The sequence below is a fragment of the Polyodon spathula genome, chromosome 7 (assembly GCF_017654505.1).
Source record: "Polyodon spathula isolate WHYD16114869_AA chromosome 7, ASM1765450v1, whole genome shotgun sequence".
Taxonomy (NCBI): Eukaryota; Metazoa; Chordata; class Actinopteri; order Acipenseriformes; family Polyodontidae; genus Polyodon; species Polyodon spathula.
In genome coordinates this window covers 46,536,361-46,559,399 of record NC_054540.1, presented here as the reverse complement: position 1 = coordinate 46,559,399, position 23,039 = coordinate 46,536,361, and the positions used below count along the sequence as shown (strand labels likewise).

The window sequence follows — 23,039 nt, the reverse complement described above, 5'->3', positions numbered from 1 at the left end:
CAGTAGCCAGCAATATGTTGAGCAACAGGTCCAGCAGCAATTTGAATTAACTGTACTGTAAAGTTACTTTCTGATGCCTCTAATATACTGTGAGGCGAGAGTGTATTAAATGGAATGTCCAGACAGTAATTTATGTGTACAGAAATAAAATAATTTATTTTTATTATCTATACACAACAAAATAATTAAATAACAAAAGAAAACAAAATGGTGTGAGGGAAGGAGTGCAGGGGTGAAATCCAAAACAAACCGTGATGACTCATCTTTAATTGTCTTCGTGGCGAACCATACATAAACAAAAAAGACAAAAGAAATGTTAGTGTTTTTTGTTTTAAAAATCCCGCTGCACCAAACCAGTCTCTCCCTCCACCCGTTACTCCTCCTATTTTACTTTCGGCCCAACCCCGAACACAGTAGTACGTTCCCTTTAGTATGTAATGTCCCGCCTCTGTAGTCAGTGGAACACCAATCCCCAACTGACAAGTGTCCTTATCCTTCACTTGACTCCAGTGGCTGGAATTTACATACTCGTACTTCCGCCCCTCACCAAGGTGCCGCCCCTCAAAAGATGACTTTTGCCATGGTCATGAGATCTTGGTAAGGGAAGTCCCGAGTTGGTTTGATGCCATCTACTGTCGGGAGGCTGAATCACAGACCGAAATCCCTTTGACTCATCACATATACCCTGCCAGTGTTGCCTCTGGGGTTGATCTATATAATAAAAAAATCACTGAAGTGATATCCCCCGGTGTATGTTAGGACGCTGGTTTTAGGATCCGTTTAGATCATTAAAATAGATCCCCCTTTCTCAAACACCTAGCCCATTACACAAACTTAACAAGCTGGGCAGAATCTTTCCTCTGGTATTGTGGGCACTGGAGCATCCTGTTTACTGGATAATCTGAAGTATTACCTAATGAGTCAGTCTCCAGAGTCAGACAAAGGGGCACTAATGCTTGGGAGTGTACACCGCAGCAAAGCCACATCCTCGCCATCACCACAGAAAAGACACAGTCAGTTAAATTTGAAAAGAGCAAGACTTGTCAGCTGGTATCTAATCTAACCGCTCTGCAAAAAAATACTTTTTGTGCCAGGCTGCCTATTCACAGTGGAGTATGTACAGCAAGGTCGTTCGGGACTAAACAACAAGTGTTGAGACAAGGTTTTAGTCCCAGAGCAACTGCAAAGTCCATTCCAAACGGTGACATCACAACTGCCCATGTAGCTCAGCCACTTCACAGTATTCTCTTTTCAATGAAATTGACAGTGGACTAAATAAAGGTTGGTAATGATTAGAAAAAAATACATAGCTGGGTTTTGAACTTGTGTATTAATAATAAAGCAGTATATAATTATTGTGTATAGGTTATATCGACACTCATAGAGCTTAAATGGATCTCAGCTTTCAACTTCTGTCTGTTCACTTTGTTGTTCCACCATACACAGACATCCCCTGCCCTGTGACCCGAAATTAGGGCATGAGAGCAAACAAACTCTAGTAACAAAGTTTACAAATGCATACGATGAATGTGTAAAAGGAAATATTTTATTTGTGTGGGGTCAAATGTTATATATACAGACCAGGATGCATTAGATGCATCTTATGTGTCACAGATGGAAGGAACCTCCCAGATATCCAAATCATTGGATTTATTAAATAATCAAGCCTCACCAGGTAACTTGGGAACACTTACTCTTCAGCTTTGTGTCTTCTACTGCTGGCCATATTTAAATGGCTAAGCTCAAACTTGACCTTTTTATTTTCCTCTTCTGCAGTTTTTAAAATGGAAATACATGTCTACTAAAACATGTGTTTCTTTAAAAGCTGCCCAATTGAGATCTTCATAGTGAATGGATGTGCTTTCAAATTTAAATGCTAAACATGTCCCTGTTCAGGAAATGAAACAGAAACAAACAGCCCTGGTATCTGCAGACCAATCAGACAGTGTAGAGGAGGTTTTGAAGACATTACAAATACTGTGGTGATGTTTGAAAAACTATTGTGTTTTGTGCACCTGTAATGAATTACTGCTGGGATTTTCAATCGGCTGTTAATCAGCATTTAGAAAGACTTAAACATGCTTTTTAACTTCAAGCTTGTTTACAGATTATTTTGTTTCTGATTATCATAATGGGGGATTCAATGATGAATGATAGCCCTGGAGGGAGAGCTGCCCTATTTTTTTCAGGTGGGAAGTGGAACAGTTGAATACAAGCGGTCATTGGAACAGTGCATGGAAGAATACTTCCTTTAGCTCCTCTATTGTCACAGTGGGTAGCAGAGCATGTGAGTCTTCTGTGTGTTGCTATAGCCACCATCACAAAATGTAAACAGCTTGTAGAAAGAATAGCCCAATCTCAGAGTGTGTGGCTACAGTGATTCTGGATTCTTCCCAGTTTCTGAGAGTGCACAACCACTTTCTATTGTCTCTTAATACTTTTACCAGATCTGTCTGCTGAGAAATTATTTAAAGTTTCACTGCCATCTTGTATCAATAATAGCGTATCCCATTACTTCATTTTTACAAACCATAAGATTATAGATGTCATTTCAGTGATTGGGAAAAAACAAAAAAAACAAAACAAACAAATATATATATATATATATATATATATATATATATATATATATATATATATATATATATATATATATATAGATAAGTAACTGGGCTTGTTTGCCCCCTTAGTAGACCCAAGACACAGGAACTTGTTTTCAAAAATGCTGAGGTGCTATGTGTAATAACCAAAAATAAAGGCAAAAACAAAAACAAAATGTCAGTCCGTTTTTGGAGCACTGACTACACCATTTAGGCACCACTGCTAAAGAGCCAGACAGCTAATCTCTTTACGGCTAACAAATATATATATTATATATTATATATATATATATATATATATATATATATATATATATATATATATATATATATTATTATACAGTGCCTATAGAAAGTCTAAAAAGGCTTTATAGACTATTTACAGCATGAATGTTGCCGTCATGCTGTTGTTACTAGGGTTTTGTTAGTAGGCACAGGGCTTGTTTTTTGCGGTGGAATGTGTTGTGTAGGAATGTGTTGTGGTTGTGTGGGAATGTGTAAGTTGGGAACGTCTGTACAATATTGTTGTAGTTCAAATACTGATCACTGGGCATTTCAACAGGAAATTTCTGAGGAAGGACACATTTAAGCTGATTAAGTTACATTTGCACATCTTTGCATAGAAACAGGACGAAGCAGTAAATGGATCTGCGGTCTGCTTGCATGCTGTGCAACATTGCAGCTGATTGTGAGGCAGGCCAGTCCAGGGAACCCCTCCCTGACCTTGGTGGCTTTGTATTTTTATCCACTTCAAATTCTCTTTATTTGTATTTGAAGCTCTTTTAAACAGGCTCTTTTTTATCTCTTTCGCTTCTCATGGAATGCTTGAGAATGCATGCTTCTTCTCTGATGCATGCCTCAAATATTTTTCCTAAAGTCGCTCTTGAAGAAACAAAATGTGAATCAAATGAGACATATCTGGACATTAATGTAGACATTCACATGTCATTCACATTTTCCATGGAAAAGTAGACTTCATTTGGTATTTATAGTCATCTTTGTCTTTTACTTTTGCATTTGTTTTAAAGTAGACGGAGTTTCATGTTTAACCCTTTACATCCTTATGCCCAATGAGACATGTTTCAGAAACCAGTAAAAGATCAACACCTGAAACAAAGCACAAAAAAGAAATAATCAGAATGCTGAAATTGGACCCACTTTATGCCATTTTGAATGTATACTCCACAATACACATAACACTGCAGATAAATATGTTCCTTAAGATATTCATATCTACATAATAAACAGTATCTTGAACCCATATGCTTTTTCTCTCCATTGAGATCAAACACTTCAAGATAAAAAGCTGCCTGATGTTATTATGTGGATATGAGCATCTTTTCATTGTGAAGTGAACAATTAAAATGACTGAAGTGGTTAGATTTGTCTTTCTTTCTTGTATCTTGTTTGATACACATGGGTACAGGTGCTTCGAAGCATTTCTCTTTTACTGATCTGAAGTGCTGTATTTCTCATTTGTTCTCCTTTTTTTTCCCCCCAACAGTGGATTTAGGAGAAACATTTGAGACATATTTAAATGAGAGGAAAACAGAATCATCACGCATTTCTCCGAGAAGTGAAAGAGCACATTCTTTTCTGTTTATTAAACATGTGAAATAAATTCCTTCCTTTCAGAGAAATACAAGGCGAGGCGAAAGAAACTGACAATCCAGAACTACTGAAGCGCTGAGACAAACCATAAGAGTCGAATATTCAAACAGACACTGATTAAATGCATTCAGTGTCAAAAATGACCGTGCTCATATCCATTGAGATACAGCAGTGTGTACATTTATTACAACACCCCATTGCTCGTGTTTTTTTGATTTGCGGTGCATATGAAATCAAACCACTGGAACTGAAAATCTGGGAAAATGGTCAAAATAAGCAAATTAGTGATTGTCTAATTTAATTGATGACTTTAAAGGCCAAACATGCAATTCATTTAAAATAGAAAGGGAAAAGGAACACATAGCCACAAATATTTAATTAAACAGTGAGTAAGGTTACCAAAAATCCTAGGTGTTAAGGATGAAAAGCTGAATGGAATTTATCGAGGGAATTGTTTTCAGTGTAGCAAGTGAGATTCAGAGCTTGCTATTGCGTTTCAGATGATGCTACGCTGCATTAGTGTAATGCATAGTGCAAAGGACCGCTTCATCACTTTGTTTTAGTGTGATGGGCAGTGCTTTAACAGCGGTGTCCGAGCAGAGAACCATTTACAATGGGGATTGCTATAATTGTGTGCAATTTGCTGTATTATTTGCCTTAAGCATTTTTTAATTTTGTATTGCTATAACATGTTACTCTTTTTTCCTCAAATAGTCAAATTATTATTGTTGACAGACAAGATATTTATAAAGTCAGCCATTTTTGTATTTTAATTAGTCATTTACATTCAAGTTAATAAGGATTCTAGATAGTTCTGCAGGTGTTTTAGGTTATACAATATGTGTATATAATTCATTTCTCAGGTTTCTGAGTAATAATGGTTCACTGTGTTATACTAACAGATATTCATGTGAAACTGCTGAACATTTAGGAGTACTACAGTGCTGCAGACAGCCTTGTGTTACACAAAAACAAATCCATTATTTACATCAATCTTCCAACTGCAATGTCATGGAATATTTGAAACTGGTTGAAAAACGCTAAGTGACAACCTACCGCTTTTCCTAAACCCGGAAATATTTCTGTTAAAATTGGTGAAATCTAAAAAATAATAGGCTTTGGTTCTTGTATTGCATTATAATTATTTAAGAATCTGCAAAGAGGAAAACTTATTTTCAGCAAAGTACTTGCACAATTCTGCAGTAGTTTTTCAGCATTTATATGGAAGATCGCGAGGCGTGAGCTGGGGGGGTAGAGATAGGGCAGAAGAAGCAGAAGGGAGCGGTAAGTAGGACAGAGTGCCGGCTAGAAAGGACCAGACCTAGGATAGAAGAGCAGACGAGGCCCACTCTACTAGCAGACCAGCGAAGTTGGACATGGAAGCTAGGATAGAAAGTGGTCACTGACTGAGTGCGGCAATGCCGACACGAGCCCAGGGGCGAAGGACCCAGCAACCGAAGACAGGATACAGAAAGTGGTCACTGACTGTGGGCGGCGATGCCGACACGAGCCCAGAGCCGAAGGACCTAGCAACCGAAGACAGGAAACAGAAAGTGGTCACTGACTGAGGGCGGCGATGCCGACATGAGCCCAGGGGCGAAGGACCCAGCAACCGAAGACAGGAAACAGAAAGTGGTCACTGACTGAGGGCGGCGATGCCAACACGAGCCCAGGGCCGAAGGACATAGCAACCGAAAACATATATGAAGGTTATGACTCGGGGAGCCTCCCCTCAGAGGAAGATGGTCCCGGAAGACCGGGACACGAAAGGAGATAGAGAGGAAGAGGTACCCAGCATCTGAGACTTCTGTAAAGGGGCGCTCGTTAGACCCCCAATTGGCCGAGACTTCACGCTGCCTGTGACCTGAGATAAGAACAAGGCATAGAGGTTAGTATGGGACTCGAGCATGAGTAGCCACGTCCCCAACTGAGACAGAGTATAGAACAGCCTTGAGTGAGGCAAGATAAGCGCAGGAGCTGCGAAAGAACAGAATGTGGCCGGGGGTCCACTCTGACTCACACGGTGAGAACCCCCCTGAAGGTCAAGGGAGGCTGAAGCCTGCCCTGAGGTCGGGGAAGTGATGATCACTTGCACCCCAAAAGGATGGACCCCCGGCTCCTCACCAAATCTCCCATACCGTGAGACAAACAAAAGAGCACATGCCAGCGCATAACATAAACAAAGGACTAGAAGGACAAACAGGACAAAAAGGAGGATGGTTAGTAAATTTAATAGGATATGACTATGTGTATACCTGCTGCTCAGTGGAGAGGAAAAAACCCCTTGAAGCTAATTAGGGCTCCGGCAGACAGGTAGCCCCCACTTCGGGCATACTAGCAATTTTTGGAATGGGCTGCAACTATGTCGGAGGGAGATGAATGAACATAAGAATCCACTGCAGAACAAGCCCGTGCCCCATGGTTTTGATCGGGCTCTGATTGATGCTGGCCCTTGCAGCAGAGGTGGCTGCACCGATACGGAATGAATGGGGTGAATAAAGCTGAGGAGGGAGGCCTGTCCTGGAGAGGAGGGTGGAGAGGTGGGTTGAGAACCAGAGACAAGTGACAAGTTTCCTGCATGAGAGATATCTTGACATTGCTGAAAAAGGGTTTGAAGTGCGCAGCCGAATAAGAAAATAGGAGTTGGAAATAGAATAGAGGTCACAAACGAATACCCACTGAGGGGAAGCAGGAAGCTGAGGGAACTGTGAATTCGGAGCTTCTGAGAAAGCCAAAGAAGGCTGTGAGGCAGATGGTCTCCATGAGTAGATTCTCGTAGGGGGAGAAGCAGCCTTTCCAAAGAGTAGAAATGATTCTAGCATTTTTAGAAGGAGCAGCAACTATATCAGGGAAGGATGAATGAATGTAGGAATCCACTGCAGAGGAGGACGAGTTCCCCCACATTCGTGATCAGGCTGGGGGGGAAGGGGAGAGTTGAGGGGGGGGGGCCTGCTCTGGAGGAGAGGGTGGAGAGGAGGGAGGCCTGCGAGGAGGCGAGGGTGGAGAGGAGGGAGGTCTGCTCGGAGGAGAGGATGTAGTCGAGGAGTAAGGCCTGCTCGGAGGCGAGGGTGGATAGGAGGGAGCCATGCAAGGAGGCGAGGAGGGAGGCCTGCTCTGGAGGAGAGGGTGTAGTTGAGGAGGGAGGCCTACTCACAAGGCGAGGGTGGAGAGGAAGGAGGCCTGTTTGGAGACAAGGGTGGAGGAATGGAGGGAGGTCTGCTCGAGACGAGGCAAGTGATGATAGGAGTGAGAGGAATCAATGAACAGATGGTCTGAGGAGGCGAGTCGGGGGGGAGGGGGGGGGGGGGTTCCTGCTGTGGAGATACCTTGAAAAGGGAGATAGGGAACTTGACACTTGATGTATGAGTGGACCGAGCTCGCTGAATTGATCCGTCTTGAGGTATGCAGCCAAGTGATGGAGTAAGCATGGAAGGTGGCCGAGGGGCAGCTGATCTCCATGGGTAAATCATTGTAGGGGGAGAAGCGGCTTTTCAGAAGAGTGGGAATTAGCAAATGGAGGATATATGTTGATATAGACAGAGGAAGGTGAGGCAGGGGGAAAGCTCTTAAGAATCCCACAGAGGGTCAGGCAGAATGCTGATATGGAGAGACTGGAGGGAGTTGGAGAAGGCTCTTGAACAAGGTGGAGGGCTGCAGACATGTAATGCTGAACAGATTGAAGGGGGTTACTGAGAGTAGGTTTCAGTCAAATAGCATCTGGAGAACCTGAGGATTCTAGATGGGGGTTGTGGAATCAAATGGGACCAACTGAACTTGGATACCGAAAATAGAGGCAGAAGAAGAGCTGGCACTGAGGGCTGAGGTGGCAGCTGGACTGAACGAACATGAATCGGCTACTGGGGAAGCACGGCTCCTTTGCGCCCCATATTCTAGAAATGAGGGCAGATGAGATGTCGCCTTCCTATGTGTTTAGTTAATACAGGATCGATCAGCGGTTTGCTACTGTCATGTCTGCTTGAAATGGAAAATGTAAATTCACATTCAGAGAATAACTCCAGCTATTCTCTTAATAGTGGAAATCCTTAACTCATAATCAAGACAGATTTCCAGTCTCGTACCACGTCTCAAACCAAGTATTAATGCTGTAACATTTGGGAGGATGAGCGGAGATGAATAGGATTGCTGAAGGAGTGCCCCATATTTTGATTAGATGGAGATTAGCGTTAGCCTTGATTGTGGGAATGCTGCCACGATCTACGTATTGGAGGAAGGCTGGAGCATTGTAGGCTCTGGAGAAGTGCAGCTGCAGACTTAAACAGTAAACTAGAGCGACTTTGCAGCTGCAGTAGTGAACTGATCTGAAGAGGGAGTGGATATCTGCTGTAGTGAGGAGCAATTAACAGTAGAGGGCAGGATCTGCTGAACAGAGCAGAGGTCTGAGGAAGAAAACAATGGAGTGCTGTCAGTAGTGTGCAGAAGCCCAGCTGTGAAAACAGAGATCTGCAATAGAGAATCAGTAGAGTGCGGTGGTCTGCTGCAGAGAGTAGGGATCTGGTGAATGCAGTAGATATTGGTCTTTCAGTGTTAAGGCCAATTTAGATGGAGCCAGAGATGGGGCTGCTTTTGGGCAGAGATGAAGATTGCAGAGATCTGAGACCGCTGCAGAACCCGAGAGGTTGAAAAATGTGTTGCTCTGAGGCGTCTGAAAAACATATTGATTGGTCGGGAGTAGTTTATTGTCTATTGGGGTAGGAGGACATTGACTGGAACGTTGATAAATCGTAGGACATGGTTCCATGGCTGATTAGCGGCTCTTGTTGATGAAATTATGACTTTGATGAAGCTGATTGGATTGGAGGAGCAGCACCAGATGAGGAAACACAAATCTGGGAACAGGAATGAGTCACAGGAATGGATGCGTGATGCAGGAAAGCAGAATGTTACTATGATGGTAGATACTGAGCATCTCGAAAACAGCTGAGTAAGGTTGCTTCATGACCAGGTCCTTGAAGAGTGGAACTGTTGAAATTGGAGAATGTCAGTTGCTACAAAAGGTTGGAGGAGGGGGTCTCCTGCGAATCTCTCGGAATGACAACAAACTGCAGGAATGTATAGAAAAGCTGGAGTGGTGAGCTTCACAGGGATAGCAAACCAGCTTAGAGACTGTATAACATTTGTGGTGTTATACTGCCATCTAGCGGTTATGATTAGAATTAACCATTGGCTTGAGTGAAGCCGGGTAGAATATTTGGTTATTGTGATTAAAATCCTTGTCGGTGTAGAACGACAATTGCTTATCCTTTTAGATTTTATTATCTTCGTTACATGTTTTAGGACAGTTAGTCATGTATATAAATACGTTAACACAGTATTTAGATGTCACAATTCGACGAGTTGAACGAGCCCTCGCAGGTTGTAAAAGCGCAGCAGCAAGTGAGGCAATGAGGGCGTGCCGTGGTAGCCACGGACTGAGAGGCGCCGATGGAAAAGTTGCAAAACAGCAGTGTTTTTGGATCTTGTTGTGACCAGTCGAAAGCACAAGCCGCCACACGCCAAAACGGAGCACGAAACTGAATGGACAGGTCCCTAAAACGTTGAACGTAGCCAATAGAAATCCAGGGCAGGATCCCATGAAAGAATGGTAATTTTTGTTGGATCTGGGAGCAGAGGAGGGTCGCTTGATTGCAAGCGAAGAATAAAGAAATGTTCAGCTGACAGATATTTATGGTGGATTAAATAGAGTAGCTATGGCAAGACAAACGCTGACCACGGGAATGTCAATGTCTTGTTGAAGGAGCATTAGAGGTTTTAGTGGAGGGCCAGTTTGTCTAATAAAGACGTGGACGAGTTGAGAAATGAAGCTGCGGTTTGGACGGTGCTGTTGCTGGGCTGCTGGAGGCTGGAAAGAGCAGGAAAGAGCAGGAAAGACTAACGCTGGAGCTCCTGTAGCCGAATGGAGAAGCTGAATGATGAGAAGCAGCACCGGAGCAGGTAGGAAAATATTTGATAATATCTTGGGAGCGCTGCGCAGAGAAATGACCTCCAGTGAAAGGCAACGAAGTGTAGATTGGCAGAGAAACACGAAAAGACGGCGTCTGAGCGTGTGCTACAAAAACGAAAAGCTAGACAGCAAAGGTGCAAGTGGTTAGGGCTTAAATAGAAAATAGGTACTAATTGACAGGAAATTGGAAGCCCCCTGCTGCATGCCTCCTGAACTACACAAGCTAACATAAACAGTTTTATTACCAAAGAAGTTATTGAAATCAGTTAAATACATGTAGATATGTTCTTTCCCTGTCTTTTGCAGTGATTTTTAATGCCACTGTCACTTTAGTTTTCATGGTCGATGGCAGTCTTGCAAACCTCTTAATTTCTGACACAAAATCCTGACCCCCACTGACACTGAAGCGTCACTCATACACAACTCTACTGGCGCAGCATTATCTAGGGCAAATTCTCAATTATAGTATAGAACTGGAACTAATTTGTGCTACAGCTTCTAATGCAGTTTTCTGTAGTCTTCTGTAATAAATTATATGTTCTGTAAATCTAATTCTGTGTTTTGTTTGTTTTTGTTTGTTTTTTTCTGGAGAGACTACTTATTTAAACCCAGTGCATCAAGCAGCAACCAAAGTCAAAAAGCAAAACCACTCATATCAGGACTTTTGGAACACCAGCACATCTCATAGAAGAAATTAATCTAGCAGGTCTTGAACATTTAATTAGGAAACACAGCCTGCTTGAGTTTGTTTTCATAGAATGGAGTTCAATTCCTAAGAGCTCCTTGTCTGTAGATTGAGCTGACCTTCAATTAGGAATGCAGGCTGTGTGTCTAAAATGCCACTGTGGAGAGACGTTGCCCTTTTCATGTAAGAAAAGGCTGCACAAAATGTCCAAAAACACCTCCATCTAGAAAGAAGATTGACAACAACCAGGGAAGGAAAACAAACGTGACCTAGTACACCAAAGAAGACACTAGCTGGAACAAGTCTGCTTAACTTACTGTACTCCAATTGTCTCCTGGATTTCATCTTCATACCAGAAAACTGTCAAACTTGTACTGTGTTGAACAAAAAATAAAATGCATCTTCCTACCTACCCAACTTTACAAACCTGAGTCAGGTTATGGGGTAACCGCATGCCTGCTGCCTAGTACATTGGAGTCGTGACAAACCTATATAGCTATTAAGGACTATTATATTTTTATAGAGCAATATGGTCACGTATGTTAAACACAGTATGTGATCATTGCACTTACACAACATGTAATCCTGTGTTTGCCTAATAAGTCATTTTTGACTGTGTTTTAACATGCTTAGCTTTTACTGTGTTGTACCGCAATGCTTATGCCAAGGCACACTATACTGCAAGGAACTAAAGGGTTTTAGCAAGGAAGAAATTACTTGAAGTGCTAGTCAGAGAATCCAGAAAGTATGTAGCTTTTATATTGTGGAGCATTTGAATGCTACAGTAATGTAGTCATCCCAGTGGCGGGATAGCAAACATGGTGTTATATGGGAAGGTTAAACTGGGGTTGATCTAGCTCTCATTCTAAACAGCTGTTCCAGTTTAAGAAGCCATGGGCCATATTTTAAAGGATTTTTTTTTGAAAGGCGTAAAAATTATATTAATGTTACCAAATAATAAACACCTTGAGAGTGCTTAAGAGATTAGACTATATTACTTCGTTGTTTGGTTTTAGTTTTGTAAAATTATCAGGTGTTTTACTGATTTAAAAAAATTGGAGCTAATTACAGACTGTAGCAATTCCTTTGAAAATATGGCCCAATCATTGTTCTTGTGTTGAACCTTAGTGCCCTGAACACCGACAGAATTAAATAGGAAGATTAGCAACCAAACTGCAATAGACACGCTCCTCTTAAGCAATGCAGCCCCTAGCAAGAGAGCAGAGCTAGCATGGTCTTTGTATATTACAGTACACAACCCTGAGAGGTTGCAGCCTATGGTGTTTTATGCCCTTTTAAGCATGCATCACTGTTTTAACTGCAAGATTCAATTTGGAAGAGTGCTTTTTGGTTGGGTGCCTTTATGGTTTTAAAAAAAAAAAACTCAACAAACCCCACCATGACTGGTGCTCAGGCTGTAAACCTCTGTATAATGGATCAAATTATCACACAGTTCATTTCAATTTCAATATTATGTTTCAATAAAAGTTAGAGTTTTGTATGAATGGTCATATTTATTAATTTACTTTATGTAATTACTTCAAATTTTGCATGCATTTTCACATGCATTCAGTGCCCCATGTTCAATAAATGATAAACATTGAGGTTCTTATACTAGCAAGAGAGACTGTGGTCTCCTGATGCACTCCTTAGTCCTTTTGTAGCTGTTATGTGATAAGAGCATTGGCCTTTTTAATGCTGCTCGGTTTTAATAGAAGAGTGTGCTGAGTCCCTTTGGAATCAGTCATTTAGCAGCGGGCTGTAGTTAGTGTGCTGTGTTGTGAATGAAATCCTTTGTGATGTTTGTTACCAAGCTGTACTGTGTTGTGTTATCACTGGACAGTGAATGGCATGGAGATTCCACTTGTAGTACAGTGTGAATGTATGAGTTCTCATCATCTCTCTCTCTCTCTCTCTCTTGTTCTCCAGGACACTGTGTAGTCGGGGCTGCGTGGCACGATGCCTCTTGTGAAGAGGAATATCGAACCACGTCACCTGTGCAGGGGGGCACTGCCAAATGGGGTCACTAGTGAGCTGGAGTGCGTCACCAACAGCACTCTGGCTGCCATCATCAAGCAACTGGGCAGCCTCAGTAAGCACATACAACTCCTTGTAATTGTACTGTACATTACTAGCATATTGTAAGCATTAACAACTTTCACACATATTAGGATCTCACAACAAACATTTTAAAACAAAGCTGTTTTTCTTAGCTAGAGGGAATTTCTCCAAATTAAAATTCCTTTACTATAGCATCTGCTGTTCAAAGTATAGAGGAAAATATGTTCTACGTCGCTGTAGTAAATAAGTATGAACTAGAAGTAGCACCGAATAGTCAGTTAGTCAACTAGTTATATAAAAGTGACAGACAACCTTAGAAACTGGTAGACAACCAATTTCACGTCACATGATTGAGAGGCACTCGGTTTCCGATGTAGTTGAGGTTAAAAGTCATTAACATAAAAATGACAATTTAGAACATTGATACATTGGTTTAATATAGTACACAAATAGTGGTTAAAGTCCAGGGCTTGTAACCAGAAGGTCACCGGTTCAAATCCCACCTCTGCCACTGACTCACTGTGTGACCCTGAGCAAGTAATTTAACCTCCTTGTGCTCTATCCAGCAGATGAGATGTTAAATCAATGTCCTGTTGTAAGTGACTCTGCATATAATGCATAGTTCACAGCCTACTTCTGTAAAAACGCTTTGTGATGGTGGTCCACTATGAAAGGTGCTATATAAAATTAAAGATAGTATATTATTATGATTATATAAAAATGAGTTAAGTGGCGACTAGTCAATCTACTCATAGTAGGAATATTCAAAAACTAAAATGGATTCTGCCCTATGGCATTATAATCCACTAAATGGGGCAAATGTCTTGGTGGGCTGAATTCTCATTTCCCACATTTCTTGCACTATTAACAAACTGGGAAGCCATCAAAGTCTGCTCTCTAATGAAACCGGCTGGAGGGCAGGGTATGGAGGAATATAGTAAACATCATTCAAGGTTTCAGAGATCAGTATCTGATTGAATGGCAATGTGGGACTCTACAGCTTTGAATGACTTCAGCTCTGGCATGAAAGATGTCTAGTGAGGTTTTCTGAAGTGCGCCAGACCATATGAAACAATGTCTTTGTCTGTGTGTGTTTGATGCAGGTAGACATGCTGAAGATATATTTGGGGAGCTTTTCAATGAAGCAAACAGCTTCTGCATGCGGATGAATAATCTTCAGGAGAGGGTCGACCTCCTGGCTGTTAAAGTCACTCAGCTAGACTCCACCGTGGAAGAAGGTAGGCCAAAAATTAGCAGCTAAGACAAAGGCTGCTATGGCTGGTTAGAGGGTAGGCTCTGTGAAGCATGCTGGAGCTCTCTGGAGGAGTAGGGTCTGTGAAGCATGGTGAAGCTCTCTGGAGGTGAGGGGAGTTGTTAAGTCCATACAGTAGGCCATAGAAAAGGCTATTTATTTCCTAGCATCTTCAAGACAAGCTCAAAACAAGCCAGGTAAAGTCAGATTTAGAGAAAAATCATCATACCTTAGCATGGAAGCAACCAGTCGGAATGATTGCAGACACCGTAGATCAGTATGGGAGATATCATATGAAGCGGCTTACTCATTAAATTGAGCTTTATTAACATTATTACTCTCTTAAGCTCTTCTACACAGTTGTATATTTTATTTACGTTCATTATGGAGGGGCACATATTTCACCTTGTACCTCATAGTCTGATTGCACCTAGATGACTGGAGGGAGTTTGAATTGTAGCACGTGTGGATTAAGCACTAGGAAGCAATACCTTTACATCTGTAGCATATCCCAAATGAAAGTGTAAAAAACAAGCAAACAGCCAAAAGATCTTCAACACAAGAATGGCTTTGTGTTACCTCTTAACAGCACTTTCAACAGTAATAATGTTGTTCATGCTATAATAAGAGGTGCTGTTTTTTTTTTTGTTTAAGGTGGTATTGAAAGACAGGGTCAAATGGATGCAACCTGCTTAAGGTTTAAAGGGGGAAAAAAAAAAAAACAATGCTCTCTGCATCACAGTAATACTGTGTATTTATATTACACCTGCCCCAGCAAGGAAATACTAACTCGTATGTGACAGGGGTGTGGCTGGAGGGGAATGCATCTTAGAGACGCACACAAAGAAACAACTACAAAGCACAAAACCATTGGGGATTGCACAGGGGTTTTGTGCATAAAATGCACTCAATTGTCTTTCAGTCAGTGTGTGACTGTAGCGCAATAGAAGACCAGCAAGAGATTCAAACTGGCAATGTTTAGGAGGCAGCCTTAACCAATAGGGACAATGCTTTTCCTAATGGACATTTCCCTCAATCTGAGTATAATACAGCATTCCTTCCATAATTCCCTGATTTGGTTTATTTACAATTCATCCATGTTGACAGTCAAACTGTTTAACTGCATTAGGGCCCGTCACTAATGCACTGTTTTCAATATTTTACGTTATTTCAAGTCAAAGAATGAAAAGAGGGCGTACTGTACTGTACTGAGCTTACTTATTATTGACACAGCACTGTTGATACGTTCGGAGGGAGATAAGCTGATTTGTTAATGTAGGCTTTCTTGCAGAATGCTGCTGATTGTTCATTTTGCAGGCATCTTGTTTGCCACACCCATTGCTGCAGTCTTCAGCTCATTTCTGTGTAAAGCTTGTGCAGTTTTGAGCTTAGGCAAAGAGACATCTAGTTTTTCCAGCTACAGTTTTCAAATAAATAAACCTAAACAGCAAGCAGAAAATATATTGCCTGTTCTGAAATCATTTTTTGGAGGAATATAATCAAAAAAGGCTGTTTATAATTTATATATAATGGTATTATTAATATCTCCACAACAGCACATTGAAGGGACTATAGCACACAACATCATTTCATAAACCTTATTTGTCATGCCATTCCATTGACTATGAGAGTCTCAAACTGGCAGATTAAAGAAAGTATTCAGTTTGCTTGTCCTATTTGCAGGAAGTAGGTAACTATTTCACTTCATGTGTCATTTCACTTCAGCAGTGTCTTCAGGGTCAAAGCATGTTACAGGCTGAAAGAAGCAGCTTGGTTAGTGACAGGAAAGGAGTCTTCCAAGTGAAATGACAAAAGAGCCGCAATGCAACTGGAGATTTTTTAACCCTAGTGTAATACCAGAGATATTGTATTAGAATGAAAATACATGTTTGCTCCATCATGCCTTTCTTTCAGTACTGTACAGGTAAGGTTTATAGACTTGTTTTGTTTGCTACAGCCACTTTAGAAATCTGTGTTGTGCTATAAGTGAAGCTTAAGAGAATCATTTAAAAATATTAACACTTAACCATTCTCAGAGAGAGAGAGAGAGAGAGAGAGAGAGAGAGAGAGAGAGAGAGAAGCTAGGATGTCAAATAGAATTTTTCAATACAAATTGTAGACCCAGAGGACCGTGATTAGGTAGCTACGATGTGGAAAGTTTGTGTAATATCATTCTGATATCTTTGCAAAGTCGTTGTTAACATCCTTCTTAAAACGGTGTGTGTTTAGTTCATAACACAGATGTCATGATGTGTGACATCCAAAATATTAGTATAGCTCCATATTTATTACAATGACACAATTATAACTGACACAACACTCTGAAGTTTGTTGTAAACCAATATTATGGTTAAAAAAAGGGTCTAGTGTTTTTTTCCCCACTGGAATACTAGTGCTACCATCTTAGCGTGCTAGCTATATTTTCATTGTAAACGCATGTGTGATGTCATTATACCTGCAACACACCCAACTGGTTAACAGGTGTTAACTTGATAGAACTTCATGCAGGCAAACGACACCTGTGTGACACAATGCAATAGAAATTGATTACTTGCAAATTGGAGTACCGGAACATAGCAGCTCTTAATAAAGCTTTCAAAGGGATGCAAAGCAATCAGATCAGGCCATAATGTGTCTCAGAGGGATTTGAACCTGTAGAAGCAAAATGAATTATATTGAAGAAGAACCCTGGAGTGCTGTTGATTCCACCACGAATAGAAGTAGAATGAGTGCCAGTACTTTACATACAAAGAGGATAACAGACTCCCATCAAAGCAGTGATCACAACGAACATGAGCAGGAGAGACACTGTGAATGTTAACAAAGGTTGAACCCTTGAACAGCCCTGTGTGTTATGGCGTTTGCTGTCATTTTGTTCATTTTCATTCTGTAGTGGCTGCTTTTTCATATTCTTTATGCAAGTGATGAACTATCTATATAACTGTCTTTCAGAGCTTATTGCGTACACATAGAGTAACACTTCAATAATGAAAATGAATGCAATTATAATCAAATTAAGTCACTTTCATTCCTTCCCAAATAGTTACATTGCAGTACTTGTAACCAAGGCTCAATAAATCTGACCCAAATGTGAAAAAGAAATGGGAATATCTTGGTAAAAAGGAAAGCACTATGATACATTGGGGGGGGAGGCGATTTTCATGACAGCTTTATTAACAAGTGATTTTAAAACTATTAATAAAATAAATCCGTTAATGCTTAAAGGTCGTTAGTGAAGGAGTTTCTTGGTAAAAAGCTTAATTGTCGCAGGTCACATACATCTCCTTTCTCAACGGCTACATGAGGAGAACTTGTTTATCAAAATGCATGCCAACGAGATCAAGAAAAATAATTCGCTGTTATCACCTGCTGGAAGTGTACAGGGACAACACACACCACCCGTTCCCAGGCTGTGTCTGTTCCTCTGCGTCTCACTCCGGGTGTGCGCAGGTAGAGGGGGGGGGGGGGGGGGGGGGGGGGGGGGGGGGGGCATTTTATTTGTAGTTTTGTAGTTGTTAGTTATTATACATGCATACCTTATGTAACACTTCATTATATATTTATTAATCTTTTAACATAATGATAGAACTCCATAACCAATACACAATTTGTTTTTAATTGTTCTGTGAATTCCTCTAATCATGCATTTTATCTGGTAGGTTACTTTTTGCCCGCCTCCACAATAAATCAACTCAACATGATTAGAAGGAGCCACTGAACACTTGCAGTATTATAAGAACATTTTATGTGCATACAGACGTGTGAAGATTGAAGTGTACATTGTATATCCAGTAAGTGTGTATATAGAGAGGTGCCGTCACGGATAAAAAAAAAATAAGTGTGTGGAGGGGGGCCCTAGACTAATGTTGGACCAATAGACCTGTGCATAAAAACCCTTAATTTTGTATGTTGCAAAACACAAGGTTGATTCACAGTTAGCGCTTGCCTGCAGTAATTTGTCATGTTCTGTACTTTACTGAATGAGGGCCCTTCATTAATTCACTATACTCAATATTTCACTGTTTTGTGATGTGTGAGTCGGATAGTGGAATAAAGAGCTCTGTGCTGTTTCTCTTGTGTCGTGTCACTGCCCTTATTTATTTACACTGTGTTCTCTTTCCTTTCCAGTGTCACTTCAGGACATCAACATGAGGAAAGCGTTTAAGAGTTCCACAATCCAGGACCAACAGGTGGTCTCGCGGACCTCTATTCCCAACCCGGTGATGGAGATATACCAGCGCTGTGACAAGCCTCCTCCACTCAATATCCTCAGCCCATACAGGTGAGCATGGACACATTGTATTAGATTTCTTAGGAGTGTGATAAAATAGGACCCATTTTCCATCCCTACTGTGTGTATTAGCAGAAATAAACTCTTAACTGCCAACCGCTTTGAAAAAGCACATTTTACACTGACTTGTTTTGACTATAATTGTTAAAGTGACTGGAGTTAATCAGTGACCCTATCTCCTGTCAGACAAAGCCGCTTGCTTCCATGAAGGATGGGGGGGTTCCAGTGTAAGTAAAGCAAGTCCACTCAGTGAAACCCTTTCAGAGTGCCACCACCTAGTCTATTATGAGTTCCATTAGTTGAGAGTAGATGTTAAAACTTCATGCTGATTTGATCTTGGCTCTCACCAAGATAAGTGCCAACTAAGGCTTTACAGTAAACTAATGTGATCCATCTGCATCTCCATCCATTTGCGTTTCTTTCCATCTGATGATGTAGATATCCTTCTGCCTGGTGTTGATGGCTGAAGTGTAATGCTGGCTTCAGGGATCAGCTCATTTTGCCTCTCAAGCACATCAGCACACACAACAGCTGTGACTCTGGGGATCAACCACAGGGCAGTCTCCCCAGCACATCAGCATGACAGCCATCTCAATTGAGCTAAGTTGGGTACATCTCCAGGGTCTTCAAGTGGGCACCTTCCATCCTGGGTGACTAGCCCACAACACCTCAAGAGGTCTTGACAGTGATTCTGACATCCCAGCATCTCAGCCCAGCTTACTTACCCATACATCAGTGTTACTTTCTTTCTATTGTACTTGAGATCCCCAGCTAGAATATTTCTGTCTTGACCACAGCCAGTTGCGGCTCCTTTCTCTTGCTTCAGATAAGTTTGTCACTGTACAACGCAACTCTTGGCCACTGAACCCGACTTCTCTGAGAAAGTGAGTTGTAGAGTGTGCCACAAATCCTCGACAACCCACCTCCACTGGGTAAACCTGGACTCTGTTCCGCTTCAGCAGCTAGTTTCTTCCTCTCATGGCCCTGTTAACTCTACCAGATGAGCAAGGCATGCTGATCCAGACCACAAGACAATGTCTAGTCGAAAGTTAGTGGTGACAATCTCAGGTGGAAAAATAAACCGTTGACCAAGATCTGCCAGCATTTTTCAGTCTCTAGCAGCTTCTAGTTGTCCTGGGTGAGACTTGGTTTTAACACCTTTTCTTGGTGGTTGCTCTCCTGGACGGAGGAATATTGTCTTTTGTGTGTAATGCTTTGATGGAACTGGTGGCAACTTATTGCTCAGGTTACGCTTGTCTTCCAGTGCTAAAGCCAAACATCGCAGCACCTGGTCATGGTGTCAAGTAAACACCCTTGGCTAAGACCCACCTTACATCCTGTCAAAATGTGCCTTAATGTTACAGGTGATGAACACAAATGACATGAGGGATCCTCACCCACCCAGAGGTTTAGGTTCTTTGGTGATGGGAGAACACCATATGTTGACCTGATGAGGAAACTGATCCTGCTCTGTTCAATTATCCATAGGTTTTGCCAGCCGATCTTGCGTTGTTTCACACTCCCATCTAATCCATTCTCCCTGCCTGGCCTGGGAAATGGCCTTTACACACCTCAATCTCTCCTCCTGTTTTATACCTTGTTGCCTACCAGCTTCCTCTGTTGAGCTATAGTTGCCTTGTACCATATAAGAGGAGCTGAACCTGTTCCATGCTGAACTTGCCCCATAATATCACAAATTTGAAGGGTAGCCTTTGCATCTTTCACAGCTTTCTTTGCCGCCCACTTTCTTCCAGTTTTGAGCACAGGTGCTGTCTCCCTGCATTTGTCGTGTGAATCTACTAATGTCATTTCAGTCGGACCTTGGCGCACTTAAACTCCTTGGTTAGAGCAGAGACTGATTTGCAGTATTCCTTTACCTTAATGTCCCACTCTGCTGAGGCAGCTTGGAACTCCCAACCATTTCCTGTAGCATGAACTGATTAAAACTTCCAGCTTCTCAACTGTTGTCAAAGAAATCTTGTACACAGTCAGTGGCCACAGCAGCTATGGCAGTAGACCAAACTGAAAGCACCAAAGTTTCAGTTTGCCCGATAATCGCTGCTGTCTATGCTCATCAACCCTTCTGCTACTTGTTGTCTAACTTCTCCCACACGAACTGTGTCCTTTAGATCCCCATTGTACCATCTCCCAAGACTTTTCACTGGCTTCTCGGACACTGTTGGCATTGCCTCACCATTAATGTAGAACCTTTTATTTACAACTTTACCTTTAATTATACAGATGCTCCTTGATTTATGGGCTGGAATTGCATTCGTGCCCATTCAATGTTATTGGTTAATTTGCCCAATAATCGATTAGTGCAGACTATTGTTGTAGTCATTCCTGTCATGTCATCTGTGTATGCTCAAATTGGTGGTAGTCGCTTTCCAGAAGCCAAGCGCTCTCCTCCCACTACCCATTTTGATGCCCTAATAATTACTGCTATCACCATGGCAAAAGCCAGTGGAGAAATTGTACATCCTGCCATTATTCCATCTTCTAGGCATTGCCAAGTAGTGCTGAATTCTGAAGTTGAAAAACAAATTTGCAAATCTCCATAGTAGGCTTTCTATAAATTTGGTATTGTCATTGGTACGCTGAAAAAATCAATTGCTACCCAAAGAAGCTCATGTGGCACTGAAACATATGCATTAGCCAAATCCAGGAATGTCACATGGAGCTCCTTTCTCTCCTTTTTAGCTGATTGAATTTGTTGCCAGATCACATTGATGTGTTCTAAGCATCCTGGGAAACCTGGAATGCTTGATTTTTGTATTGTAGTGTCAATGAAGCAGTTCTTTAATAGGTAAGTTAACAATCTCTGAGCAATAATGCTGAAGAAAATATTGTCTTCTACGTTTAATAGGGAAATAGAAGGAAACTGATGCTTGTAGAATCTTTTTCTTTTGGTATAAAGACTCCACCTGCTTGGCGCCATGCTCTCGGTACAACCTGTTTTTCCCATGCCACTTTCATCAATTTCCACAGGATTCATAGATCTCCAGAAGCACTCTTGTATACTCTGAACGGAACTACATTAGGCCCTGGAGATGATGACGCCCTTGCTTTGCTTGATCTACTTCTTTCCACTTAGGTACACAGTCCTCCATTTGGTATTATGGTGGATTGATTGGCAGGTGGGATGTCTGAAGGAACTGACATAGGCTCCTGCCTTTTTTAATCTGATTGTTTTTTTCCAAATATCTCTCCAGCTCAAACTTAGATGATTTTAGTGTGCCATTATTTACAAATTTGAATGGGTCTTTATAAGAGTTAGTTCTCGCATGCTTCTTTTTGTAACATTTCCGTAGATGCCCAGTTCTGCACAATGTTGCAAGGTTATCTTTTATGACCCTTTGTAGCAGACCGAGTCCCTCTTTCTGACTTTGTCCTGCTCTTCTCCATGGCTTCCCCAGCTGCCTTGTTTCTCTAACTAAGCGTTCAATCTCCTGCTGCCGTCTAGACTTTCCAGGAATAGTTTGTACTTTTTCCATCCTTTTTTCAGCTCCAAACCTCTTGCTTCCATATGCGCAGATGATGTCCCCAAATTTCCATTTAACCTGTTCCATTTAACCTTTCCAAGGCAAAACAGAGAACTGTGTTTACTGTGTCTCATGCAGTTTTCTCACAAGCTCTTGCCCATTTATATCCACGCTTGTGCCTGTTGAGGTTCTTTGCTCTCTTACGCTGGTTCATCTGACTGGGTTCGCAAGGATTATTAGTTTCGTCACTAGTAGTATCCATGGAAGTCCTCCTCACGTCTATGAAAGGGGTACTGATATCCTGTGAACTGTGGTTTGCTTCCTGTCGTTGGATTTCATTCGACTGACTTGACTGACTTCATAAGAAGTACTGATCAGTGCGAGGCCCTTCTCCCTTCTCCCTTCTCCCTCAAGCTTTTCATTCTGCCTTGATGAATCTTCATATCCCTGACTGTTGTCGCCTTGCTCTGGTCGCAGACACAAACCTGGAGTTCCATGTCTTTGCTAACTGCAGATCTTGAACTAGTCTTTTGTGAAGTACTCTCCATTCTCATAGCCGTTTCCGTTCCTAAGTCATTAACAGTGTTTGTCCAATGTTGAGTCATCTTCTGCCCCTGTTCTTGCAGACTCTAGGGGTATTTTTCTCTTTAATTTCTTAGAACCTGTAGGCGAGTGTTTCCAGCATCCTGTTTACCTTTGAAAACATGAGCTGGATACTGCCGACAAGGTTACCTCACCCTTGCCAGCCCCAATGGGATCTCTTTCCTCCTGCCAGCTGTCTTTAAATGCTGTCACAAGGTCTTTCCCTTGTTGCCTGCTGCACTATTCACAGCAGTCACTGGACATATCCAGATCTTCATGATTTCCATTACATGAGTAGATGTTAAAACTTCATTACATTCATTACACCGCAAATGTAGTCAAAATTGAAATGTCTCCATTGGAATGCATTATTCAGTATTTGATGCAGGGACCCTTCCTTTATTATCTGATATGCACAAACACCTGGAATGACCCTTTACCAAACCAACAGTATTCCTTAGACTAGGTTCCTAATACAGTGACCCTTCCCTGCACATGCCTGTCTTCTGTTGC

At 41.6% G+C, this 23,039-nt stretch overlaps 1 protein-coding gene across 1 annotated transcript in view; it reads left to right on the top strand.

Moving 5' to 3' along the window:
* LOC121318672 (wiskott-Aldrich syndrome protein family member 3-like) overlaps positions 1–23,039 on the top strand; it is a 58,149-nt gene that overhangs the window by 20,526 nt on the left and 14,584 nt on the right. Inside the window, exons 2-4 of the mRNA XM_041255598.1 lie at positions 12,788–12,950; positions 14,023–14,157; positions 18,300–18,453. Coding sequence (XP_041111532.1) covers positions 12,818–12,950; positions 14,023–14,157; positions 18,300–18,453 — 422 coding nt within the window. The 5' untranslated portion in view covers positions 12,788–12,817. The remainder of the gene's footprint in view (positions 1–12,787; positions 12,951–14,022; positions 14,158–18,299; positions 18,454–23,039) is intronic.